We start from the raw sequence: 25,344 nt of genomic DNA on the forward strand, positions 1-25,344 counted from the left end.
AACAAACATGTGGTTTCATTCATACCTGCAAAACAGGGTCCAACAGGTGGAGATCACTCAAACCAACTCCAATCACACCTTTTCACACCTTTCAAACCCAGAATACATCAACATAGGAGTCCCCCAAGGAAGTGTGCTGGGCCCATTTTTTTTTTTTAATATACATAAACGATTTTCCACAAAGTGTCAAACATGGTGAATCAGTACTGTTTGCTGACAGTAACATCCTAATCAAAGCTGAGTCGCCAAGTGCACTCAATGAAAAAGCTGAGGAAACACTTAAGCATGTATGCCAATGGATAGAGACTAATAAATTAACCCTAAATGTAAAAAAAACCAACAGTATTAGCTTCCACTTAAACAGAAAACCGAACAGTAGCAAGCTAAAAGTTAATGACGAGCACATAGAATGTGTACCATCAACAAAATTTTTAGGCATGCATGTCGACTCTCGACTAAATTGGACCAAGCACACTGTGGTACTTGGAAAGCGAATAGCTTCAGCATGCTATGCACTTAGGATTATAAATTCAGTGTGTAGTAGCCGGTGTACTAGAACTGCATATTTTGCGTATGTCCACTCTATAATTAGTTATGGCATAACCTTCTGGGGATCAACAGAGCAGAACAGACAAACAATATTTAAGTTGCAAAAACGGGCCGTACGAATCATAACAAAAAGTAGCAGTATATCCCATTGCACAGAGTTATTTAAATCTTTGGGTATATTGACAGTTCCGTGTGAATACATTTTGCAGACAGTAATATACATAAAAAGACACATTGACCAGTTCCCGATAAACAGTTCCATACATGCACATGACACCAGACACCGACAACACTTACACCTCTATAGGAAAAACAAATCAAAAACTCAAAATAGCATGTTATATAACGGAATTAAATTATACAATAAACTTCCACAAGGGGTCAAAGACATAAGCAAAATAGATAACCTGAGGAAATCGCTAAAAAAATATCTCTCGGAAAAGCGCTTTTATACTGTCAATGATTACTTGAGATGATGTGAATGCATAGAAATATGTAAAAATTAGCAACTGTGTCATTAAGTGGTTTAAAAATGCATCTTGTTATAATATTCATGAATTCAGATTGTGACAATTATAAATTTGTGTACCTATTGTATATACTCAAAGATTCCAAGACTTACCAAGCGGGAAAGCGCCGGCAGACAGGCACATGAACAAAACACACACACAGAATTACTAGCTTTCACAACCGATGGTTGCTTCTTCAGGAAGGAGAGGGAAAGACTAAAGGATGTGGGTTTTAAGGGAGAGGGTAAGGAGTCATTCCAATCCCGGGAGCGGAAAGACTTCCCTTAGGGGAAAAAAGGACAGGTGTACACTCGCACACACACACACACACACACACACACACACACACACACACACACACACACACATCCATCCGCACATACACAGACACAAGCAGTCTGCTTGTGTCTGTGTATGTGCGGATGGTTATGTGTGTGTGTGTGTGTGTGTGTGTGTGTGTGTGTGTGTGTGTGTGTGTGTGTGTACACCTGTCCTTTTTTCCCCTAAGGGAAGTCTTTCCGCTCCCGGGATTGGAATGACTCCTTACCCTCTCCCTTAAAACCCACATCCTTTCGTCTTTCCCTCTCCTTCCTGAAGAAGCAACCATCGGTTGCGAAAGCTAGTAATTCTGTGTGTGTGTTTGTGTGTTTTGTTCATGTGCCTGTCTGCCGGCACTTTCCCGCTTGGTAAGTCTTGGAATCTTTGTTTTTAATATATTTTTCCCATGTGGAAGTTTCTTTCTATTTTATTTATATTGTATATACTCATGTTGACAACATCCATACAATCCTGATTGTCTACGGATGGATAAATAAATAAATAAAATAAATTAAATAAAAAGCATAGTGTTGTTGTTGCCAGAAACAAAAGTGTTATTAGACATCAGTTACTGATGTATAGGAGACTGGTATAAATCGCTTAGTGTCAGAAGACTGAGCCACTAAAAGCCCTTAAGATGAATAAGCTGTACAAATTATGCCCCCATAACTCTAAAACAGGGAACTAACGAGCAATTCAAAGGGCAACTTTAAGACTAGCTACTATGTACTTTAAAATCTCACTCAGTTTCAACAGTTCGAAAAATATTGACTTAAATCCACAAAGGGGAAATATTCCAAATGTGATCTGATGACGTCAATTCTGTAATTAATTACTGAAAATTGCTCCTTAAAATACCTCTTGAGGTGCCCATTTCAGAGCCTGAATTTCAACCTTTGCATGGTCTTTAGTGTATCATTCATTTCTGGAGCATGAAATTTTCCCACAGCCTATTAGTAACTTGAAACAGTATTCACTCTGCTATTACATATTTCATGTAATAGAACAAAATTAACTTCATTTTCTGGTGCACAGGTGTGCCACACTCATCCTTTCTGTGCTTTTTCAATACCTTTTACAGGTGGTATTGGCTGATTGGAATCTCACTATTGTTGTTTCCAGGGCTCTCGGGTGTCCAGCCGGATGCGATCGTTGCAAGTCCCACGATATTTTGGCGAATAACCTTTCTGCCGTCATCAGGTGGTTCTGATAGAACAGTTATTTGCCGAAATATCATGGGACTTCCAACGACCGCATCCGGCTGGACACCCGAGAGCCCTGGAAATGACACATACGCCAAAAAGGCCACCAATCACATAACTCGCAATTGTTGTCAAATGGATAGATTTCACTCCTAAATATTATTTGTCACCAACATTTAATTTAAAGGCTATGGTCTTTTTTAGTTTATTCTGTGTACTTTTCAAGCGTTACTGAGTACAAAAAAGGAGCTTCAGACAGCTACAATTCTCATGACCTGAAGAAAAAAGCAATTCATGTGACTGCAAGATGTTCGAGTTTTGTTCAGAGTATACAGGTAATTTTCTTGAGAAATCTCAAGCGAGAATTATTTTAAAAAATACTATAAAACGATTCCTGCAATAAATGAAAAGTGAACTGAACCCTCAAGGGAAAACCATTTTATGAACAAATTGAGGAAGACCTGCATTTATGGTAATTTTGTAGTTAATGCTTTCGTGGGCTATGGGGGATACATTTTCCAATAAATGTATTTCTTAAGTGATTGAGAGAACGCAGATTGCCAAGTATAGTTACCACAAAATTAATCTGTCATTGTGGCCCTTGGGAAGCATACTTGCCATCAACTTAGGGGTATTCCAAAGCTTTTGGGAATATGTCTTACCACTTCTGCCTATGCCTGAGATCTTGTGGTAGTACACTTCGCCAGATGTATAAAAACTGGTACAACAATCCGTTTGTTGGTCGTGTGATCACTACTGTTGTCTGAACACATTGCTTTGCTTCTGTAATATATATATACCTTTATTGCACGATAAAGTTTCCAGTACTGTTTTCACATTGTAGTAAGTAAACTTTAATATTGGTAACAAATATTATTTAAGTAAAAGAAAACATGAAATAAAAACAGACATTTCAGTATTTTTTTTTTTTACATGCAATAGCAGCAAAGTTTTAATACGTCACAAAGGTGCCGTGGTGATACCTGATATAAAAAAAAAAGGGCGCCTGCAAACAGGTTAAGTTTGACAAAACCAAAGGAAAAAGTAAAATATGTAACCACCCCAAGCTGGTTACTTATTACCTTTATTGTTAACCATCAACAATTTCAGAATAGTGCATACAAATTAAACCTACAGAATATTAGGAAACATCTAAATAAAGTAATTGTGAAATGGTAACATTTAAGCAGTGGAATAGTTTCGAGATCACAGTTTTAGTTCCTACAAAGGAAGTTTGTCAGCCAAAGAACAGGAAAGCCCAGTACCATCAGGCTCAACATTTAATGATTTCACCACACCATTTTCAATTATCATTGAATACCGCTTCGAACGGGTGCCCCCCAAAGGTGGTAAATTTGTATCCAGTGCCAATGCTTTTGTGAATGATGCATCAGGATCAGCCAGCATCCGGACCTGAAGATAAAAGAATTTATATGAGAAACAGTTTTGCAATGACTCCAACAAATTGATTAGTCTCACAACAACAAAAAATGTAAGTACTAGGCAATTCCTTCTTCTGTAAGAAAACCATAATGGATCAGTACAATGTGATGGTTCCATCTAAATTTTCCCATTTGTGGACTCAACATTTATTAGCTGATCTCCCTTGAAATTGCTTGTACTGGGTACATGCCCCAGTCAGGGCACGGAACACAATCAAAGTAGTATGCGAATTTCGATAACATTCTTCTGCGTATGTGGTAAAACTGAACAGTTTGGTTGCTAGTTTTCATTACCTGCAATAGTAACCAAACTGATGAGGTCACACAACCAGAAGAAATTTGTTGAAAAGTTCTCTCCCCACAAAAGCCTGAATGTTTCTCTCTTTCTACACACTTTTATACAAAAACTGCATTACATTGGTGATCAACTGATGGTGAAAAACTGAAAGTGAAAACTTATTTTTTTGTTCCCCCAACCTTCCAACATGTATACAATGGTTAGAGCCCCAAGTATACTAAGCTCTGACATACCAATAACTTGAATGTATCTGTATCAGAAAGAACATAATTGGTGATAGTTTAAGATAATACATTCAATAAATATTTGCAAAGTTAGAAATTATTACTTTATTTATTTCAGAAAACACTTTACATTTCTGTTAGTTGTACATATCACACAAATTCTTAAAACTTAATTTACATCTATGATCAATAATTAAGTATAATGACAGCTACCCAGTTCGCAAAATAAGGAGACAATGAGACATCACATATAGACAATATCACTTATAATGATATCACTTAACAATTTGTTATGTATTTGGGGATTACTAAAAATAAAGTAATCCTTACCTCTGAACTCTTTAATTGAACAGTCAAATCAATATGGGTCAAACAGGAAATACAGGCATTGCAAAGAGTAGAGATTTTAATACTGAATGAAAGTCACAAATGATACGATGATTATAAAATGGGGAAACAAACATCAGCATCAGAAAGGAATTGGGGTGTGTCACATTCAACGATGTTTACAATTTGTGGAGACAGAAAACATAGTCTCTACAAATGACAAAGAGGTGTTCAAACTAATGCATCGTCAAATGCAAAATAGGTAAGTACATCTCGAGGGCAAAAAGCAAATAAAGATAAAAGATTACCTTAAGTAAAACAATATACTGTAGTACACATTAAGATATTGCATTTTAAAGCTAAAGCAAAGCAGTCTTCGCTGTCGTCGTAGGAAACTAGAAAATTAGTTTCCGATATATGTTACTTTTTTTAAAGTACAAAAATAGAATAATAGTGTATTCGTTTTGATGTTTTGTGGTTGTGCTTGTTGGATATTTTCAGCGCGTTATGTACAGTACATTACATTTGTACAACATTTTAAAAGGAAACATAGGAAAAAGTGCAAGCTTTTGTGTAGTTTATGTACAAAATACAATCTTTTCATTTTGGTAAAGCTGATTAATTTTTTTAAAAGATATGGTAACTGGAATGAAGTTTTGTCATTCACAACTATTTTACTATGCAGCACTTACATTAAGTCTCAAGCAAGTCTAACATTTTATCTCATTCATTATCGAAGACTAACTTCGACATTACCAAACCGTTTATATTGTTGTTAGTTATTTCTTCACTTATTAAATATTTTTACATTTTTCCGGAATTTTATTGCTGTACGTACTGCAGTAACATAAGAAAAAACTGTCTTCAATATTGTATTTCTGCTTAAGTTTTAACTATGGCAGCTTAAAATTTCCAGATATAATCTTTTTTATCAAAAAACAAAGCATAAACTCGCTTGGAGCAATTATTGGCTACAATGATTGTGAACCACTAGTCCCTCCAATGTCATAATAACTGTTTTCTACTGTATATCTACACCAAAAGTAGCAGATCTATGAGTTAAACACTGAGCACATATTCAGGCAAATCAACTGGGCAGTCAGTCTCCTCCACGTACTTGCATCCATCAGAGTGTGTACTACAACTGTACGGTCTCTCAACAAACAAATCCTTTGGGAGCAATTCATGGCATATCATCTTACTAAAGTGCTTTGCTAAGGTAGAGCATGGGAAAGTGAGAATTCATTATGAAAACATATGCTCTGACTGCTCCCGTACTGACAAGATAGTCTTAATCTTTATAGCCTTGTTCCGTTTACGTTTTGTTGATGCTGACCGTGAAGATGATGATTGACTCATTGTGAGAAAATACCCCATAATTGCCAGGTTTTCCGATGGTGTGCTCCTTCCAAATGAGGAGCCCTTTCAGAACAGGGTGCACCCTCATTAGGTGTCTTCACACCACAGGCACTTGCCCCTCCCTGGGCCTGGGCCTGGGCTGTACCAGGGAGTACGTGCAAACCCTACCTGCCAACTCGGGGCTGGGAATTATGCGTTACCCAGTCACCTGTTACGTGTCAGATGCATGAGGTGTCTTCAAGAGCGCACAGGGAAGAAGTAAAAGAGGAACCTCGGACACAGAAGCGGACGAATGAATGAAAGAAGAAAGGAACAAGAGCACATAACTGTCAGTCTCTTCCCATACGTATTAGTAAAAAATGTTCTTCAAGCCAACTGGTATCTCATCAGCCAGCCCAGAGAACTGCCACAACACCATTAGCCAGCAGTTTCAAGCCTGTGACTGTCTGGAAATTGGAGTGATCATCTTCATACCAGAAAGATCCTTGAAAGTTGAGAACCAAACTATCAAACACTCTTGCTTCAAACTTACTTGTGTCAGCTGGCACAATCTGAACTGAATCAGATGTGGGACACGGAAAACAGATGCCAATGGTGATGGCAAGCCTCTCCATGCAGAGGAGAGAGGTGGTGCAGACACTTCCACACATTGTTCAGCACAACCTCTTAAGCATTTCAAAGAATTACACTTCTGCGTAAATTCTAGAACCACTTGGCCTTCTACTGTCTCAAACACACAATATTTTTGATGTGAGAGTGGGATGCTAGTATCCTACCTAAAGTGCGTCACATGTTTGTGTGTGCAGGTGTGAAATCAGTCACGAGCAGAAGGTAGAAGTGGCAGACAAACAGCACCCACAAGTACTTGTCGGACGATCCATGGAAGTTCTAGTGAAAGTATACTGAAGAACTGTGGAACTCCTAGGCTATTCTGTGCTACTCGTATCAGTGACGATTGTTATAAAATAAATAAATAAATTCTTATCTTGGACTTGCTGGAGGCAAGACGTATTTTACGATTTGTTTTTAATAGAGTTATGTTTGTTATGCCAACTCTTTTGCTTAATGTATTTCAATCTGTTTCAAATGTGAGATGATACGAGTAACTTACAAGAAGTCTAATGTTTGTGTGTGAATTGTGTTCTTTACGAAGCTTAAATATACCAATAGTTATTGAAAAGTATTCTTCGAGTACCTAATTATTTCCCAAGTAGAGAGAGGGTATTAAGATTACTGTAACTAGCATCATCTTTGGTGAAGAAGTTTATAGAGATTCCAGAAGACGGCTATCCAGCGTAGAAGATCAGTTGTGTACACCAAGTAAGTCGACTCGTATAAGAGTATAGGAAGTGGGAAGTTTGCACATACACTTCAGACACTCTTAGTTGTCAAATGGATAGAATGTGGCGACCAGTGTGAAAGGACCAAAGGGATGTTGAGATGAGAACAAGAGAAAAAGCTATCAAGTGTTGCCACAGCAACCGAGCATAACAAGACAAGAGAACCATTTCATGGAATTGGATTCTGCCCAAATATCTGATTGAGAACATTTGTAAAGGCAAATAAAGGAGAGGACGTAAGAAAGTCACAATGAGAAAAACCGGAGAGAAGATCTCGATGTATTAGACTAAGAAGAGATACGCCTAGAACGACACGACTAGGATGATCTGGTAGGGAGTATACAGCTCACACACGCATCGCAAGGACGCAGACATGAAAACCAGCCTACATCCGATGTCGCTGCTGTTCACCGGTGCTGACCTGCCATCACAATCGCTCACCTACGCTGAATTCTATGCCGGGTGAGCGCAAAACAGAACTTTAGTACCTTAGCAAGAAGTGACACATGCAATATGTTCAGCAAATTGGAGGGACGTTAGAACCAGTCATGAACAGCATTCCAGTTTATGTTATCTAACACGATAACGCTCCAACGTACACTTGTTGTAACCAAAAATGCTCTACAGAAAGTCGACATGCTGCTTTGTCCTGCTCCATCGCCAGATCTGTCTCCAGTCGAGCAAAGTGGGACATCATCGGACGACAATTCCAGCCTCATTCCACAGCCAGGATTAGTTGTCCGTGTATTGGCCAACCAATAGAGAGCAATAGCAATAGTAAACGCCACAAACTGAGAGATGTAACAAATATGGCTATGAGAATTACTAAAGAAGGGCCTGACTGGTCTGAATTAGTGAATCTAATCAAAACTCTAAATGCTGCTGTAAGTAAGGAACTAACTACAACTCTAAGTAAAGAACTAAGCTTAGTACATTCTAGTTTAAATGTTAGAATGAAACTTTAGGATTGTTAAATTCCGAAGTCGACTCACGGAGGAAAGAATTTAGTAATCTATGCAAAGGCATGGATGTTTTAAAGACTGAATTTGACACCCTAAATAGTAAAGTAGAAAATTTGAAATTAGATTTAAAGAAGGAATTGACTGATTCTTTAAACATTCGTGTAAATAAAATGTTCACTGACCTTAGTAGTAAACAGAATGATAATTTCCAGAAGTTGTCAAAAAAGTTAGAAGTTGAGATTGAGGACAGATGCAATAATGTAGAATCAGAAATCAATGAAAAATTAGGATCTTTCAAAAATGTGTGTAATGTTAAATTTAATGCCCTAAAGCAGGGTCCGAGAACTTTGAAAGAAAGTGTAGATAAGCACAGCGAGTTAATGCCAGTCATTCAATCGCAAATTACTGGTGTAATTTCACGAGTGGATAATATAGAAAGAAGCTTTAAAGAGAAAATAGCAGACTCTGATATCGTAAATCTAAGTAGTTTGGAAGAACAAGTCTAAGAAATTATAAAAAGAAAAGTTACTGAGAGAATAATATCCAGGAACATGTCGCCTATGGCTTCTTCCAAACTTGCTGATACCAGAAAAGGCATAGACGAACTCTAGAGAGAATTCAAACTTATCCAGGAATAAGTAGAAAAACGAGTAACTTCACATAATGTGGTGGTTAACCAGTGCAGTAGTTACGGATTTGCAATGGGAAGCTAATTCGATGTTATCAAGACAATTCCCTAAATTTAAGCTCAATGGAGAGGTAAATCCGACATTTTTTGAAAAGGTTTAACCAAGCTTCACCGAAAAATTGATAAGATTCTAACAAGATTGAATTTCCAGATTGAGATTTTCACTCTGCAGCGGAGTGTGCCCTGATATGAAACTTCCTGGCAGATTAAAACTGTGTGCCCGACCGAGACTCGAACTCGGGACCTTTGCCTTTCGCGGGCAAGTGCTCTACCAACTGAGCTACCGAAGCACGACTCACGCCCGGTACTCACAGCTTTACTTCTGCCAGTATCCGTCTCCTACCTTCCAAACTTTACAGAAGCTCTTCTGCGAACCTTGCAGAACTAGCACTCCTGAAAGAAAGGATACTGCGGAGACATGGCTTAGCCACAGCCTGGGGGATATTTCCAGAATGAGATTTTCACTCTGCAGCGGAGTGTGCGCTGATATGAAACTCAGTTGGTAGAGCACTTGCTCGCGAAAGGCAAAGGTCCCGAGTTCGAGTCTCGGTCGGGCACACAGTTTTAATCTGCCAGGAAGTTTCATATCAGCGCACACTCCGCTGCAGAGTGAAAATCTCATTCTGGAAATATCCCCCAGGCTGTGGCTAAGCCATGTCTCCGCAGTATCCTTTCTTTCAGGAGTGCTAGTTCTGAAAGGTTCGCAGAAGAGCTTCTGTAAAGTTTGGAAGGTAGGAGACGGATACTGGCAGAAGTAAAGCTGTGAGTACCGGGCGTGAGTCGTGCTTCGGTAGCTCAGTTGGTAGAGCACTTGCCCGCGAAAGGCAAAGGTCCCGAGTTCGAGTCTCGGTCGGGCACATAGTTTTAATCTGCCAGGAAGTTTCATATCAGCGCACACTCCGCTGCAGAGTGAAAATCTCATTCTGGAAATATCCCCCAGGCTGTGGCTAAGCCATGTCTCCGCAGTATCCTTTCTTTCAGGAGTGCTAGTTCTGCAAGGTTCGCAGAAGAGCTTCTGTAAAGTTTGGAAGGTAGGAGACGGATACTGGCAGAAGTAAAGCTGTGAGTACCGGGCGTGAGTCGTGCTTCGGTAGCTCAGTTGGTAGAGCACTTGCCCGCGAAAGGCAAAGGTCCCGAGTTCGAGTCTCGGTCGGGCACACAGTTTTAATCTGCCAGGAAGTTTCAAGATTGAATTTGCCGTGGGTTACTTTCTAGGAGGATCCTCCAAATGGGCAACAGTAAACATGGAGAATTTTTCCTCTTGGGAAGATTTTCAAAAGAAATTTAAAGAGAAGTATTGGTCAGGAGAAGTTGCCCAGGAGAAGTTGATATCAGATTTGTGGGACCCAAAATATTACAATACTTTGAGTACAATGACGAAGTATTTCAATAGGCCGATGCAGGAAAAAGGATTAGTGCAGATTTTAATTAGAAGTTTACCCATATATGTGAGGAAAGATATCTTATGTAGTGGATGGAAGACTGTAGAAGAGCTGCTGTCCTTTGTAGACGCACTTGATGCCTTAAATAAAGACCGCAATGAAAACTTGCACCAAACTGAAAATCTGAACTAAACCAGGAGTAGTGGTAATAATGTCAAAAAACATGAGGCAAACCTAGCAAGAGAATACCAATGCAACAGGAAAAATGATAATGACAATTATCAGAAGCACCACCCACCTTCAAATTTAGGTTCAGTAACTTCTCAGGAATTTGTACTGAGTAACAATAGAGCACAAAATGGAACAATATCTCGTTTCAGTAACCAGCCTGTAATTAGTAATAATGAGGAAAACATGATGCGATCTGGATCCATGGCTGGGGCCCAGGTCATGGAGATACGTTAGGAGGCCTTGTTCCATATATGTATGTAAACTTTACCCACAAAGGAATGGTTTGAAGAACTGAGTTTAGATACCAATAACCCACAACCTATAATAGCAGGGGCAATGGAAACTGCAGAATTTAACATATTTATAGATTCAGAAAGGGTGGTATCACTCATCTCCAATGCATTCTTTAATTCATTACAGACTAAACAGCACTTACCGCTATTGCCAGTAACGGGAGTTTATGTACTCGGGATAATAGGAATGAAGAGTAAAATCATGAGATATGAAACTAAAGTGAACTGTTTTATTGGAGATATATTATTTTGGCAAACACTATTAATAGTAGAAAATATTAATAGAGACATTATTCGGCTTAGATTGGTTATTAGAATTTAAAGTCATCTTAAACTTTGACGAGTCTTCTTTGTTTTGGTAAAGGGGACAGTAGATATTGGACACTGTTTGTGACAGATAACTGCATTGGAAAACAAACAACTGAGTGTGTCTGTGATTAATAGCAACAGCAAAATTGTTACCAAAGATCAATAATGTAAATGAAGTAACACATCGAGCTGATATAAAAGACAAAGTTAAAAAAATTCCCAATATTAACCGATTAACGAATGCGAGATTCATAAAAAATTTTCATGGAGCACGAAGTCATATTTCCCGACTGTCCAGGTAATATCAACCACTGTATTTGTAAATAACACTCCATTCTTCTGTAAGCCATATCCAATACTGGTAAGTTTGAAGAAAGCAGTTAGGGATGAAATCAATAAAATGATTAATAGAAATATTATAGAACGAAGTTCTAGCGTGATGAATAATCTATTGGTTGTGGTAAAGAAAGCTACAGCCAGAGTACAATTAGTATTAGACACTCTTACACTGAATCGGCATACAGACAGGCACAGAGACCTATTAATATTGACGAATTGTTATCCAAATTTTGAAAAGGCAAGATTCTTTGGCGCTATGGACCTGACTGTGGGATATTGGCAAATAAAATTACACCCAGAATCCAAAAAGTATACAGTATTTTACTTTAATGGTAAATCGTATCATTTCAATGTATTGCCAATTGGACTTAATATCTCTGTGTCCGTATTCATATGGGACTTAGATGAGGCACTAGGGAGAGAGTTATTGAAGAACTTGGTAATACATGTAGATGATATCCTGATAACATCAGCTTCTTGGAAAGAACATTGTTTAATTTTATGCAAAACTTTGAAAAAAATTAAAGAAAAAAGGTATTATGGTGAAGCAGTAAATCTTACTTTGCATGCCAAGAACTTAAGTCCTTAGGTCGTATTATAGGGGTACAAGGGATTAGGCCAGACGCAGACCACATCAAAGAATGTCCACAGCCCAGAAATGTACGACAGTTAAAGGATTTATAGGGATGGCCGGATACCATCGCCAGTACATACAAGGGTGAAAACTAAATGACCCGAGAATTTTACGTTTATTAAGGAAGGGACTGCCATGGACTTGGGATCAAGGTGCCAATGATGCATTTGAAAATGCAAAGTGCGCATGTAGAATCACCCATTTTACATCATCCAGTCATGGCGAACTGTTTAAAATTTTGACAGATGCATCTGATTACAGTATTGCTGCAGAACTTTTGCAAGGAGAGTGGGATCTGAATAATGTAGAACACCGAACCATAGCTTTTGCTAGCTGTAGTCTAAATAAACATGAATTAAATTACATGGCTACTGAAAAGGAACTATTAGTGATTGTGTGGGCTATTCAAAAATTTCAAACACTAGTATGGGGATCAGAAATCCACATTTATACAGACTATCAAGTTTTATCATTCCCTATGAGTAGTCATTTACTGCATAGTACGGTAATTTTCCTACAAGAATATGATGAAGTTACAGTATGTAAAAAGGTCCAAAAATATAGTACCTGATGCTTTGTCAAGGTTACCCATAGAAATGGAAGGATGGAAACACAGAAGAACCCAGCATTGTTTTGCCATTAATTTTATATCAGCAGAATATCCCAACATCCGAGGAAAGGAAATGGCACAAAGAATGACTGAAAATATCCATCATGATCCTTACTTTACAGAAATGTTTCCTATGTATATCCAAAATTCCTTACCTCCTAATCAAGTACGAAAATGGAAAATAATAGGTCATAATTTGTTTTGGAGAGATAGCGTAACATCGCAATGTTGCCACTTATGCATTCTGATGGTAATGGAAGACGCACTTCTGTGGTATGTTCATACACTTCGGAATCAAAAAGTGTATAACCAATAAGAATTCATTATTTTAAGAAGTTAGGATATAAGATAGTATCTTTGATTAGAACTTGTGAAATCTGTAAGAAGGTGAAGCAGAATAATGCTCCTGTGAAATACAAAATATATCCGATTATTCCTAAGTCATTACACAATCTCACAGCAGCAGATATTTTTGGACCAGTTCCAAAAGGAAAAGGAGGAGTGTGATATACAGGGTGTTACAAAAAGGTACGGCCAAACTTTCAGGAAACATTCCTCACACACAAATAAAGAAAAGATGTTATGTGGACATGTGTCCGGAAACAATTTCCATGTTAGAGCTCATTTTAGTTTCGTCAGTATGTTCTTCCACCTACGCTCAATGGAGCACATTATCATCATTTCATACGGGATACTCTACGTGTGCAGTTAGAACATGTGCCTTTACAAGTACGACATAACATTTGGTTCATGCACGATGGAGCTCCTGCAAATTTCAGTCGACGTGTTTGTATGCTTCTCAACAACAGATTCGGTGAGCGATGGATTGGTAGAGGTGGACCAATTCCATGGCCTCCACGCTCTCCTGACCTCAACCCTCTTGACTTTCATTTATGGGGGCATTTGAAATCTCTTGTCTATGCAACCCCGGTACCAAATGTAGAGACTCTTCGTGCTCGTATTGTGGACGGCTGTGATACAATACGCCATTCACCAGGGCTGCATCAGCGCATCAGGGATTCCATCTAACAGAGGGTGAATGCATGTATCCTCACTAACGGAGGATATTTTGAACATTTCCTGTAACGAAGTGTTTGAAGTCACGCTGGTACATTCTGTTTCTGTGTGTTTCCATTCCATGATTAATGTGATCTGAAGAGAAGCAATAAAATGAGCTCTAATGTGGAAAGTAAGCATTTCCAGACACATGTCCACATAACATATTTTCTTTCTTTGTGTGTGAGGAATGTTTCCTGAAAGTTTGGCCATACCTTTTTGTAACACCCTGTATATTGGACATCATAGCATGTTGGTCAAAATATGTTGAACTATATCCAATCATAAGAGCCAATACTTTCTGGAAGTAGGTACCACAAAAACAGTTTCTTATGGATAATGGTCCACAATTCATGAATAACGAACGTAAAGAATTTCTAGTGTGGGAAGGTATTCGTCAAGGTTAATGTCCAACTATAACCTGTCCTCGAATCCATGTGAATGATTAATGAAAGAAATTGGAAAACTATGTTGTACCTACTGCCATGAAAAACATACTTTATGGGCAACAAAAATTAATGTCTTTGAACTTATTCTAAATTAATTACCACATTTATTGTCTGGGTTGACACCTTTATAAGTAATAGGCAAACCCTTCGTAGGATAACGTCTGATTAAATGTTTTAATTACCCTGGACAACCTACTGTCGATTGTGGAATGAATCAGGAAATAGATTTTAAAAATGTAATGGAAAAGGCACAACAAAGATTAAGTAAAAATAATGAAAAGGCTACAGAACCTCAATACCAAGTCAATGACCTGGTTCTCATAAAACAACATCTTCAAAGTTCAACACTAAAGAAGGAGACTCAAATGTTTCCAGAAATATGAAGGTCCATACTGGGTACAAATAGTGATCCATCCTAAGACCTTATTTTTAGTAGATCCTACACAACTGGATCAGAGAAAGGGAAGTACAATGTAAAAGACAAAGTTGTTTATCCCCCAAGAACGTTAACGTTCCGAGTTAACTGGCAGAGTGGCAACCATCAAATCCCGAGTTGTTTTCGGTGTTTCTTGCAAAGTAGTTTTCCTGCACCGAATTCATTGCAAATCTTAAAACTATTCTGCCATCTATTCCTAAAATCTTAAACTATCCTATGATATTATTACATAGAAAACTGGATATGATTACAACTTACGAGAATCACAGAATAAGAAAGAAAGTGATATTGGCACAAAATTAAATAGAGTATTTTACATGTGCATAAAATATAATATGAAGAGCTAAACAACTGTGATACCATAGTGTATAAATTTTCTATTTCGTATAAAATATTTTATACCTTTTATGAAATGTGATGTAGATGGGAGGGTTTATATAAAGTTTGAAATGGATGCGAAATATAAATGAAAGCATGATTTACATGAACAGATAAATCAAGGCTGACACAAAACACCCATCACCCCTTTCAGGCAACCCTCACAAACAAGTTTGCCTGAGTCTTCACCATTTGCCATTTCCATAGGGTTGTTAATATTTCCTTCGGGGGACATCAATGGTGAAGATGGGAATGTCTGTTCTGTTGGAGACGATTTAACACCAAAACTGCTCCGGCATCTTACTCAAGTACCTGCGAGATAGGGATCCTGGGGAATGGAGTGTGAAGGGTTTCCTGTCTTTGGGGCTATCTTCTTTTTGTTCTTCGATCTTAGCAACCATTTCCTTTTTTACTTCTTATTTGAGGACCTATCTATTTTTTCCCCTCTTTCCATATTCACAAACTTCTATCGTTAAAGTCCTTCCTTGTTTCTGTGGGTTTTTAATAACCTACATCTTATCTTTCGATACGAAGGCCGAAGAATCAGACTACACGAACACACATCCGCATACACACTAGAATACCCTCATACACAAACATTGAAATTACTGACTAGAAACCTGTTGTGATGTGAGAACTGCAGGAGTTGTGGGGGGAAAATGTGTTTACATAAGAAAAAACACACACACACACACACACACACACACACACACACACACACACACACACACACACACACACGTATATAAAAACTACGATGACTCTACATCAAACATACATAAGAAGGTATGAGCAATGAAAAAGAATGCAAACAAGAGTAGAATTGATTGTGATAGTCATTCAAGAAAAGTCAGTATAATAAATACTCTGAAAATTGATGAATAGTAGGACAGTAGGACTTTAATTACAGATAGACATAGTACCTACTAAGAGTATAGAATTTGAGAAGTAGAGGAGGAATCTAGGAATTAAATGATGTATTAGAAAGTGAATGTGAAATGTAGAGTAGATTTGTAGCTTTACCAGAAAATACTTAATTATAGAAATCATAGAAACATATACTAGGGTAACGAACAGCGAGGCCTACTCAAAAAGGATGGGGGGGGGGGGGGGGGGAGGGTGGCAGCGTACCCACCATTTACTAAATATATAAAGGACGGGCGTACCTACGTGGAGATAGGATGACCTGTGGCTTAAAAAATAGGATTGTTTTACAACCTACCAGAATGGAAAGAGGAAGTGCTCTCATAAGGTCAACCAACAAGCAAGGTATAGGTACTGATCCTGAGGGAAACGGACAGTATCATGATAAAAGTCACAACATTTTGTAGGGGTTATTCTGGAAAGTTTCTATGCACAACAAACATTAACGTGTTTCATGGAAGTTTACGAGTGTCTTAGAGAATACTTCATTTTGCCCAGAGTTCCTCCAAACTATTAAGAGTAGTAAAAATAGTAGATACGAAGGAAAGGTAGGACAACAGATGACAACACAAAGCAGATTACTCATGTGTGACGAAAACCTGGAATTTACGATTGGAGAAAGGGAGTCCTCATAATTACTAAATATTAGAAAAGTGGAGTAAAACCTCGCACAAATGCTCATGTCTAAACAAAGTAGAGTAAAAAAAGTAGAAAGACTAAGCAGAAGCCTGTTTAAGAGAATACAAAGAAGTGTGTGTGTGTGTGTGTGTGTGTGTGTGTGTGTGTGTGTGTTTTGTGTGTGTGTGTGTGTGTGTGTGTGTGTGTGTGTGTGTGTGTATATAAAATAGAAAGAAACTTCCACATGGGAAAAATATATTAAAAACAAGGATTCCAAGACTTACCAAGCGGGAAAGCGCCGGCAGACAGGCACATGAATAAAACACACAAACACACACACAGAATTACGAGCTTTCGCAACTGGCAGTTGCTTCGTCAGGAAAGATGGAAGGAGAGGGAAAAATGAAAGGATGTGGGTTTTAAGGGAGAGGGTAAGGAGTCATTCCAATCCCGGGAGCGGAAAGACTTCCCTTAGGGGAAAAAAGGACAGGTGTACACTCGCACGCGCACACAAACACACACACACACACACACACACACACACACACACACACACACACACACATAACCATCCGCACATACACAGACACAAGCAGACTGCTTGTGTCTGTGTATGTGCGGATGGATGTGTGTGTGTGTGTGTGTGTGTGTGTGTGTGTGTGTGTGTGTGTGTGTGTGTGCGCGAGTGTACACCTGTCCTTTTTTTCCCCTAAGGGAAGTCTTTCCGCTCCCGGGATTGGAATGACTCCTTACCCTCTCCCTTAAAACCCACATCCTTTCATTTTTCCCTCTCCTTCCCTCTTTCCTGACGAAGCAACTGCCAGTTGCGAAAGCTCGTAATTCTGTGTGTGTGTTTGTGTGTTTTGTTCATGTGCCTGTCTGCCGGCGCTTTCCCGCTTGGTAAGTCTTGGAATCTTTGTTTTTAATATATTTTTCCCATGTGGAAGTTTCTTTCTATTTTATTTATATATACAAACATGTAGAAGAAAAGTACATGGTTATGATATGTACTGTTCTTATGGGTGATTTTATTTACATAATCATTATGCAAAAAGTATCGCGTGTTCGATTTGAGGGGGAGGGGGGAGGGGATATGTAGTGTTTTGAGAATTTCTTTGTATGTTCTACAACCACTCGGGCCTCCTACCATCTCGAACACGTGATATTTTAGATGTGAGAGTAGGATGCTAGAATCCTACCGACTGGGTGTCATGTTTGTGTGTGCAGGTGTGAAATCAGTCATGAGCAGAAGGTAGAAGTGGCAGACAAACGTCACTGACAAGTACTTGTCGGGCGATCCATAGAACTTCTTGTGAAAGTATACGGAAGAACCGTGGAACTTATAGGTTATTTTGTGCTAATCATATCAGTGACCATTGTAATAAATAATAAGAACAATTGAGATTCTTAAATCTAAGAAAAGAGCTCTAAGACAGTTTTGGTTACACTTAAGAGGACTTAAAATTAAAACTAGTAACAGCCCGAAGGGGATATTTGAATCTGGTATACAAGCTTTGGTACTGAACACCCTGTTAAGTTTAAAGTCCTGTCTGCTAACATAAGAAGAAGGATTCCAGATTTCTTTGAACATGAAGAGTTTAGCTGGACTGAAAATGTATTAAATGGACCATTGTGTGTAAAAACAACAAAACTTTCTGCAACGGCTGTAATTTATAGTCAGTTTAAGGAATGTAATGTGTATATAAATATTTTTTGTTTTCTTAAACCAAATGACCTTGTTAATGGTTTGCAATGGTCTTATCCCCAATGTCTCCAAAACAAATTATTTTCCTGATCAAAAACCTAACTGTCTCCAAAGAAATAAAAGTAAAGAAATAATGAGCTGATAATATTTAAAAATGCAGTCTCAAATTATGCACAAATTTGATTCAAAAAGTTTTAATATCATCTTTATACAATAACTAATGTGGTTTGACTGAATTGTTAACTTCAATATTATGAATAGGACAGATTGCTACTCACCACATAGAGGAAATGTTGAGTTGTTTGTTGTGCCACCCTGTTACTTAACATCTCCTCTATATGGTGAGTAAAAATCTATCTCTTTGAAAATACTGTTTTTCTATCCTGGACTATCCACTGTTTGACAATTAACTTCTCTGTACAACTACTGAAGGATATCCAGTACACTTAGCTTCTTCAAAAATTATTGTCACAGCAAAACTGTTGGAAAATTATTGGTATCAACTACACCCCCCCCCCCCCAAACCACCAGTTCAAACACATGTTGCACAAAATTTACTCTGCATTGAAAAAGTTAGTACTAGTTGCAGTTTTAAGACCTCTTAAAAGTTGCCAAAAAATTGAAGAATTCTTGCATTTTGCGAACCTCTACTGAAAGCCTTCTAAAAAAATTTGAAATTTATGTTGAGCTGAAATTTCGTACAGCCAAGTTTTATTCTAAATGGGATACTTTTGCAAACTTTCATTTAAACTGAAAATGATAAAGTGGGGATGATATCACTTTATGTGGAATGACCATTAATGTAATCACTAAATTAACAGATTGAGATTCACCAATGACTACGATACGTCTACTAGACATCCTGGTACACTGTAATTTTATTGCATTAACTTATCTGTCACCATGTCTTTATATTTTCACACTACAATAACCATAAGTACTGTTTGGTTGGTTGATTGGGGTTGAAGGGACCAAACAGCAAGGTCATCAGTCCCTTGTTACAAAGACGGTCAGTTCCGACAGAGGGACAGCTCAGAAGAGTCAAAAACGATAAAGGTAAAAGGTAAAAGGCTAAAAAAAAAGTGCAGTTGTGTCGTCAATGATAAAAACACAAGGAGGGAAGTCAGTAAATGGGCAAACTCAAGAGAGGAAATATCCCACCTGTGAAGCAGTACAAGCAAGACCACATGCTATTTAAAAGCGTTCAACCGCCAGAGTGTACAAGGGCGGATTGTAAAAGGGATTAAACAAACCTAAAAGGCGATAAAAACAGTAAAAGGGAAAAAGGAAGGAACATGGCCAGGGAGGGGAGACAGGAATCTCCAAGCACAGCCTACAGTGGGAGACATCCCAACCCTCACCGCCCTGCCCCTACTCCAGAGGGAGATGAAAATCCTTAAAACTGAGAATAAAAACCACTTTCACGGAGGAAACTGAGAACCAGTTCAACCATCCGGGAATCGTCTGCTAATATTAAGGGTAAAGTGCAGGGAAGTCTGTACTTAGTACGCAGAGCTAAAAGAAGGGGGCATTCCACCAAAATGTGGGCCACTGACTGGAAAGCTCCACAACCACAAAGTGGGGGTGGCTCACCACGCAAAAGAAAACCATGGGTCAGCCTGGTATGGCCGATGCGAAGACGACAGAGGGTGGTTGAGTCCTTTCGCGAGAGGCGTAAGGAAGAACGCCATGGGACAGGTGTCACCTTAATCGCACGAAGTTTATTAGACAAGGAGGTAGCCTCCCAGGATGTGGCCCATGATTGCGCAAAGTGGGATTTGAGATGAAGCCGTAAATCCGCCACAGGAGGGGTGACAGGGAATGGGGGGTAAGTGACTGCTCCCCCAGCCAAACGATCAGCAAGCTCATTTCCTCGGATGCCCACATGGCCAGGGACCCAAAGGAAGCTAACAGAACAAGCAGCACGGTGGAGATCAGCGAGATGGTCATGAATGGAGGAGACCAAGGGGTGACGGGAGAAACACCGGTCAAGTGCCTGAAGGCCACTCATTGAGTCTGTACATAACAAAACGCGATTGAGCTTGGACTGTTTAATAAAGGCCAGGGCCCGGGAGACCGCCATCAACTCCGCAGTGAACACCCCACATGCATTTGGCAGGAGATGATTTTCCATGCCTACAGAGGAGGTGAAGGCATAGCCCACACGATCAGCAGATTTAGAGCCATCAGTGTAAAAAACAACAGCATCCCGAAACTCAGATAAAATGCGGCGGAAAAAACAACGGAACACCATCGGGGGAACGGAATCTTTCGGACCTCGGCAGAGATCCATCCGAACTCGGGGCCGAGGAACTAACCAAGGAGGTGTGTTGGGGAGGGAACGTGGGATACAGGAAAAGGAAGGAAGCTGAAAATCACGGCGAAGAGACGCTAGGCGGAGCCCAACCGGTAAACCCGCCCGAGGGCGGGAGTCAGGTGGGCGACTTCCTTGGGCAGGGAACAGGATAGAATAGGAAGGATGAGTGGGAGAGGAACGGACAGCGATTGCATACGAAACCAGAAGCTGGGAGCGCCGAACGGAAAGGGGGGGGATCCCAGCCTCAACCAGGAGACTATCTACAGGGCTAGTCGGGAAGGCACCGATGGCCAAACGGATACCACGATGGTGGACCGGATCCAAGAGGCGCAATGTAGAAGGGGCAGCTGAACCGTAAACTTGGCAACCATAGTCCAAGCGAGACAACACTAAGGCCCGATAAAGGTGGAGGAGAGTGGAACGGTCAGCACCCCAAGAGGTGTGGGCAAGGAAGCGAAGGACGTTTAGTTTACGGAAACATCCTATCTTCAGGCGTCTGATATGAGGCAGCCAAGTGAGCTTGTTGTCAAAAAGAAGGCCAAGGAAACGAAACTGTGGGACCACAGGTAAACGTTGTGCATTGAGATAGAGCTCTGGATCGGGGTGGACTGTCACACGGCGACAAAAGTGGACCACTCGCGATTTTAAAGGAGAAAACTGAAATCCGTGTGAGATGGTCCATGCAGAGGCACGCCGTATAGCACCCTGGAGCTGACGCTCTGCAGCGGCCATCGAAGAGGAACTAACCCAAATGCAGAAATCATCCACATACAGAGCAGGAGCGACCAAAGGACCGACGGAGGCCACAAGTCCATCTATAGCAATGAGGAACAGAAGTACACTCAATACGGAACCCTGAGGGATGCCATTCTCCTGGGTTCGCGGAGAACTTAAAACTGTACCAACCCTAACCCTAAACGAACGATGAAACAAGAACTGGCGGATAAAAATCGGGAGTGGGCCCCGAAGACCCCACTCATGAAGTGTTAGTAGGATATGATGGCGCCAAGCCGTATCACAGGCCTTGCGAAGGTCGAAAAATACAGCAACCAAATGGCGGCGCTGGGAAAAGGCCTGCCGAACTGCGGATTCCAAGCGAAGTAAATGGTCGATCGGAGACCGTCCCTCTCGGAAGCCACACTGGTAAGGGGACAACAGACGCCGAGATTCGAGGACCCAAGTGAGCCGATGGGCTACCATCCGTTCAAGTAACTTACAAACAACGTTCGTCAGACTAATTGGCCGATAGCTGTCGACGAACAGGGGGTTCTTACTGGGCTTAATGACGGGAACCACGATGCTATCCCTCCATTGAGAAGGGAAGTCACCCTGGAGCCAAATACGGTTAAATACCCGGAGAAGATGTCGCTGTTGTGGAGCACTGAGATGTTGAAGCAGTTGGTTATGAATGGAGTCTGGGCCAGGGGCCGTATCATGAGAAGAGGAGAGTGCGGAAAGAAGTTCCCATTCAGTAAAAGCGTCGTTGTATGATTCTGACTGGCTGGGGGTAAAACATAAGGCAGAAGCTTCGGCCCGCTGTTTCTGGGGAAGGAAAGCAGCCGGATAGGAGGCTGATGCCGACGCTGTTGCAAAATGGGTCGCAAGGTGTTCCGCGAGAATCAACGGGTCCGTGCAAAGGCCATCCGGGAGGTGAAGACCCGGGAGGGTAGACTGCCGATGGCAACCTTGGAGAGAGCGAAGTGTAGCCCATACCCGCGACAGAGGGACAGCAGAACCGAGGGAAGAAACAAAGCGTTCCCAACACATCCGTTTGCTCCGTTTGATTAAGTAACGGGCTTTTGCGCGAAGGCGTTTAAAGGTAATAAGATTGGCAACGGATGGATGCCTCTGAAGGTGTTGCAAAGCTCGACGGCGATCACGGATGGCAACGGCAATGTCCGAACTCCACCAAGGGACCTGCCGGCGGCGAAATGGTCCAGATGAGCGCGGGATAGCAAGGCTAGCAGCGTGAACAATCGCGTCAGACATGTCACGTATGACATCATCAATACCATCCGACAATGAGGGAGAAAAAACGACCTGTGCAGTATACAGAGGCCAATTGGCACGTTTGAAGGACCAACGAGGTGATCTGTCCATGGGGGAGCGGGAAGGGAGCGAGAGAATCAACGGGAAGTGGTCACTATCGCAAAGGTCGTCGTGCGGTGACCATTTTAGGGAAGGGAGGAGGGAGGGTGAAGAGAGAGAAAGATCAATGGCAGAAAAGCTACCATGACTGGCACTGAAATGGGTAGGTGAGCCATCGTTAAGAAGGCACAAGTCGTGGTCGGTAATAAACTGGTCAATGAGATGACCCCGACTAGATGGAAATGCACTGCCCCACAAGGGATGATGTGCATTAAAATCGCCAAGTATAAGGAAGGGAGGAGGGAGTTGCTGAAGGAGGGCACTTAAGGAGGCAGGTGTAGGAGTTCTGTCAGGAGGGAGATACAGATTGCAAATTGTGACTCCAGAGTCCAGGTGGATCCTAACAGCAACTGCTTCCAATGTAGTTTGGAGAGGAATCCACGTGCTGGCAATGTCCGTTCGGACCAACGTGCAAACTCCGCCAGACGCCCGTAGGGGGCCGACCCGATTTCGACAGAAAGCACGGAAGCCACGGAGGGTTGGTGAGTGACCACCAGTAAAATGAGTTTCTTGTAGAACCACACAAGCCGCAGAGTAAAACGAAAGAAGGGATTGCAACTCCGGTAGGTGACGGTAATAGCCATTACAGTTCCATTGGATAGCCAAAGAACGATGAGTCAATTGGGGGGTGAACAGGCTAATGTCAGTCATGCCGGTGGGTCACCACCCGTCACCGACAAGGAGGGGGCGACATCCATGAATAACAGGTCAGAGTTAGGTTGTGAAGATGGGGACGAGACCTCTGGCGATACCAGAGACTCCTTGTCCCGGGACTTGTGCTGCTTCTTTCTTTCTGTTTGGGATCGTGGAGGGCTGTGCAACAAAATGGAGCCAGCCACAGCAAGATCGGGAACAGAAAGAGAGCGGGCGATCTGAGGGCCCGCAGACCGTGGTTCTCGTGGTGGCCGCGTGGCAGCAGACCTTTGGCCTGGAAGGTGCCGGGAAGGGGGATCCCGCGAGGGGCGCCCATGACCGGCAGACGCCGAAGGAGCAGGACACTTCTCCAGCCGGGGAGAGGAAGCGGTGCCCGGGGGGGATGGTGTGGGAACCGCAGGGGGAGGGGGGAGGAAAGGGGTTCGGGACTGGGGTAAGGAATGATGAGGAGGGGGTGAAGATACTGCTGAAGCATAACTAGTTGTCAGGGTCACTGGATGAAGGCGTGTATACTTTTTACGGGCCTCGGTATAGGTGAGACGATCAAGAGTCTTATACTCCTGTATCTTTTTCTCTTTCTGATACACTGGGCAATCCAGTGACCGTGAAGAATGATTTCCACGACAATTTACGCACACAGGAGGGGAAACACAGGAACTTCCCTCATGGAACGGATGTCCACAGTCACCACAGAGGGGGACCTGCGAACAGCGCGAAGACATGTGGCCAAAACGCAAACACTTGAAACATCGCATAGGTGGTGGGATGTATGGCTTCACGTCACACCGATAGACCATAATCTTGACCTTCTCAGGGAGGGTGTCCCCTTCAAAGGCCAAGATAAAGGCACCAGTGTCAACGCGGTTGTCCTTCGGACCCCTCTGAACCCGCCGAACAAAGTGAACCCCCCGCCGGCTTAGATTGTCCCGAAGTTCCTCATCAGATTGAAGGAGGAGGTCTCTATGGAAAATTACACCTTGCACCATGTTCAAGGACTGGTGTGGGGTAATTGACACAGGAATCGTACCAAGATGGGTAGAGGCACGGAGAGCTGCAGACTGGGTAGCTGAAGCGGTTTTAATCAACAGCGACCCAGACCGCATCTTGCTGATAGAGTCCACCTCGCCAAACTTGTCTTCGATGTGTTCAACAAAAAACATAGGTTTCGTATGAGTAAAAGTATCCCCATCAGTTCTGGCGCAAACCAGATAGCGAGGGAAAGGTTTCGTTCCCAGCCGACGAGCCTGGCCCTCCTCCCAGGGGGTAGCCACGGAAGGGGCAGAGGAAGCAGCACGTGAAGAATCTTTTCCAGTCAAAGAGACGGCCGGAGAACGGCCAGAGTTGTGGACTCTTATGCGTTTCATGAGCATAGTGTCCGCCCTGATACCACCCACTCCGATCAGGGGCTCTCCTCATGGGCGCCACCCAGCCACAGCAAGGGCCGTCTGGCACGGCGGCCATTGCTGGGAGTTCCGATGCTCCAGGACGACAAGCAACCACTCCTAGGCTTACATGAGGAGGTCACAGCTCAGGTATCAGACGTGTGATCCCTGTGTTTTCAGGGGGCTCAACCAAAAGGGTACATAGCGACCCCACCACACGGGCTGGCTACCGTGCTGGCTATGGACCCTAGCGTCAAACAA

The 25,344-nt window shown here is 41.5% G+C and overlaps 1 protein-coding gene across 1 annotated transcript in view; it reads right to left on the minus strand.

The window, feature by feature from the left end:
• Window positions 1–3,623: 3,623 nt before the first annotated feature.
• Window positions 3,624–25,344, minus strand: part of LOC126278691 (peroxiredoxin-5, mitochondrial-like) — a 33,426-nt gene continuing 11,705 nt past the window's right edge. The window contains exon 4 of the mRNA XM_049978951.1: window positions 3,624–3,991. Within this exon, the coding sequence (XP_049834908.1) occupies window positions 3,800–3,991 (192 nt within the window). The 3' untranslated portion in view covers window positions 3,624–3,799. The remainder of the gene's footprint in view (window positions 3,992–25,344) is intronic.

The sequence above is a fragment of the Schistocerca gregaria genome, chromosome 6, assembly GCF_023897955.1.
Source record: "Schistocerca gregaria isolate iqSchGreg1 chromosome 6, iqSchGreg1.2, whole genome shotgun sequence".
Taxonomy (NCBI): domain Eukaryota; kingdom Metazoa; phylum Arthropoda; class Insecta; order Orthoptera; family Acrididae; genus Schistocerca; species Schistocerca gregaria.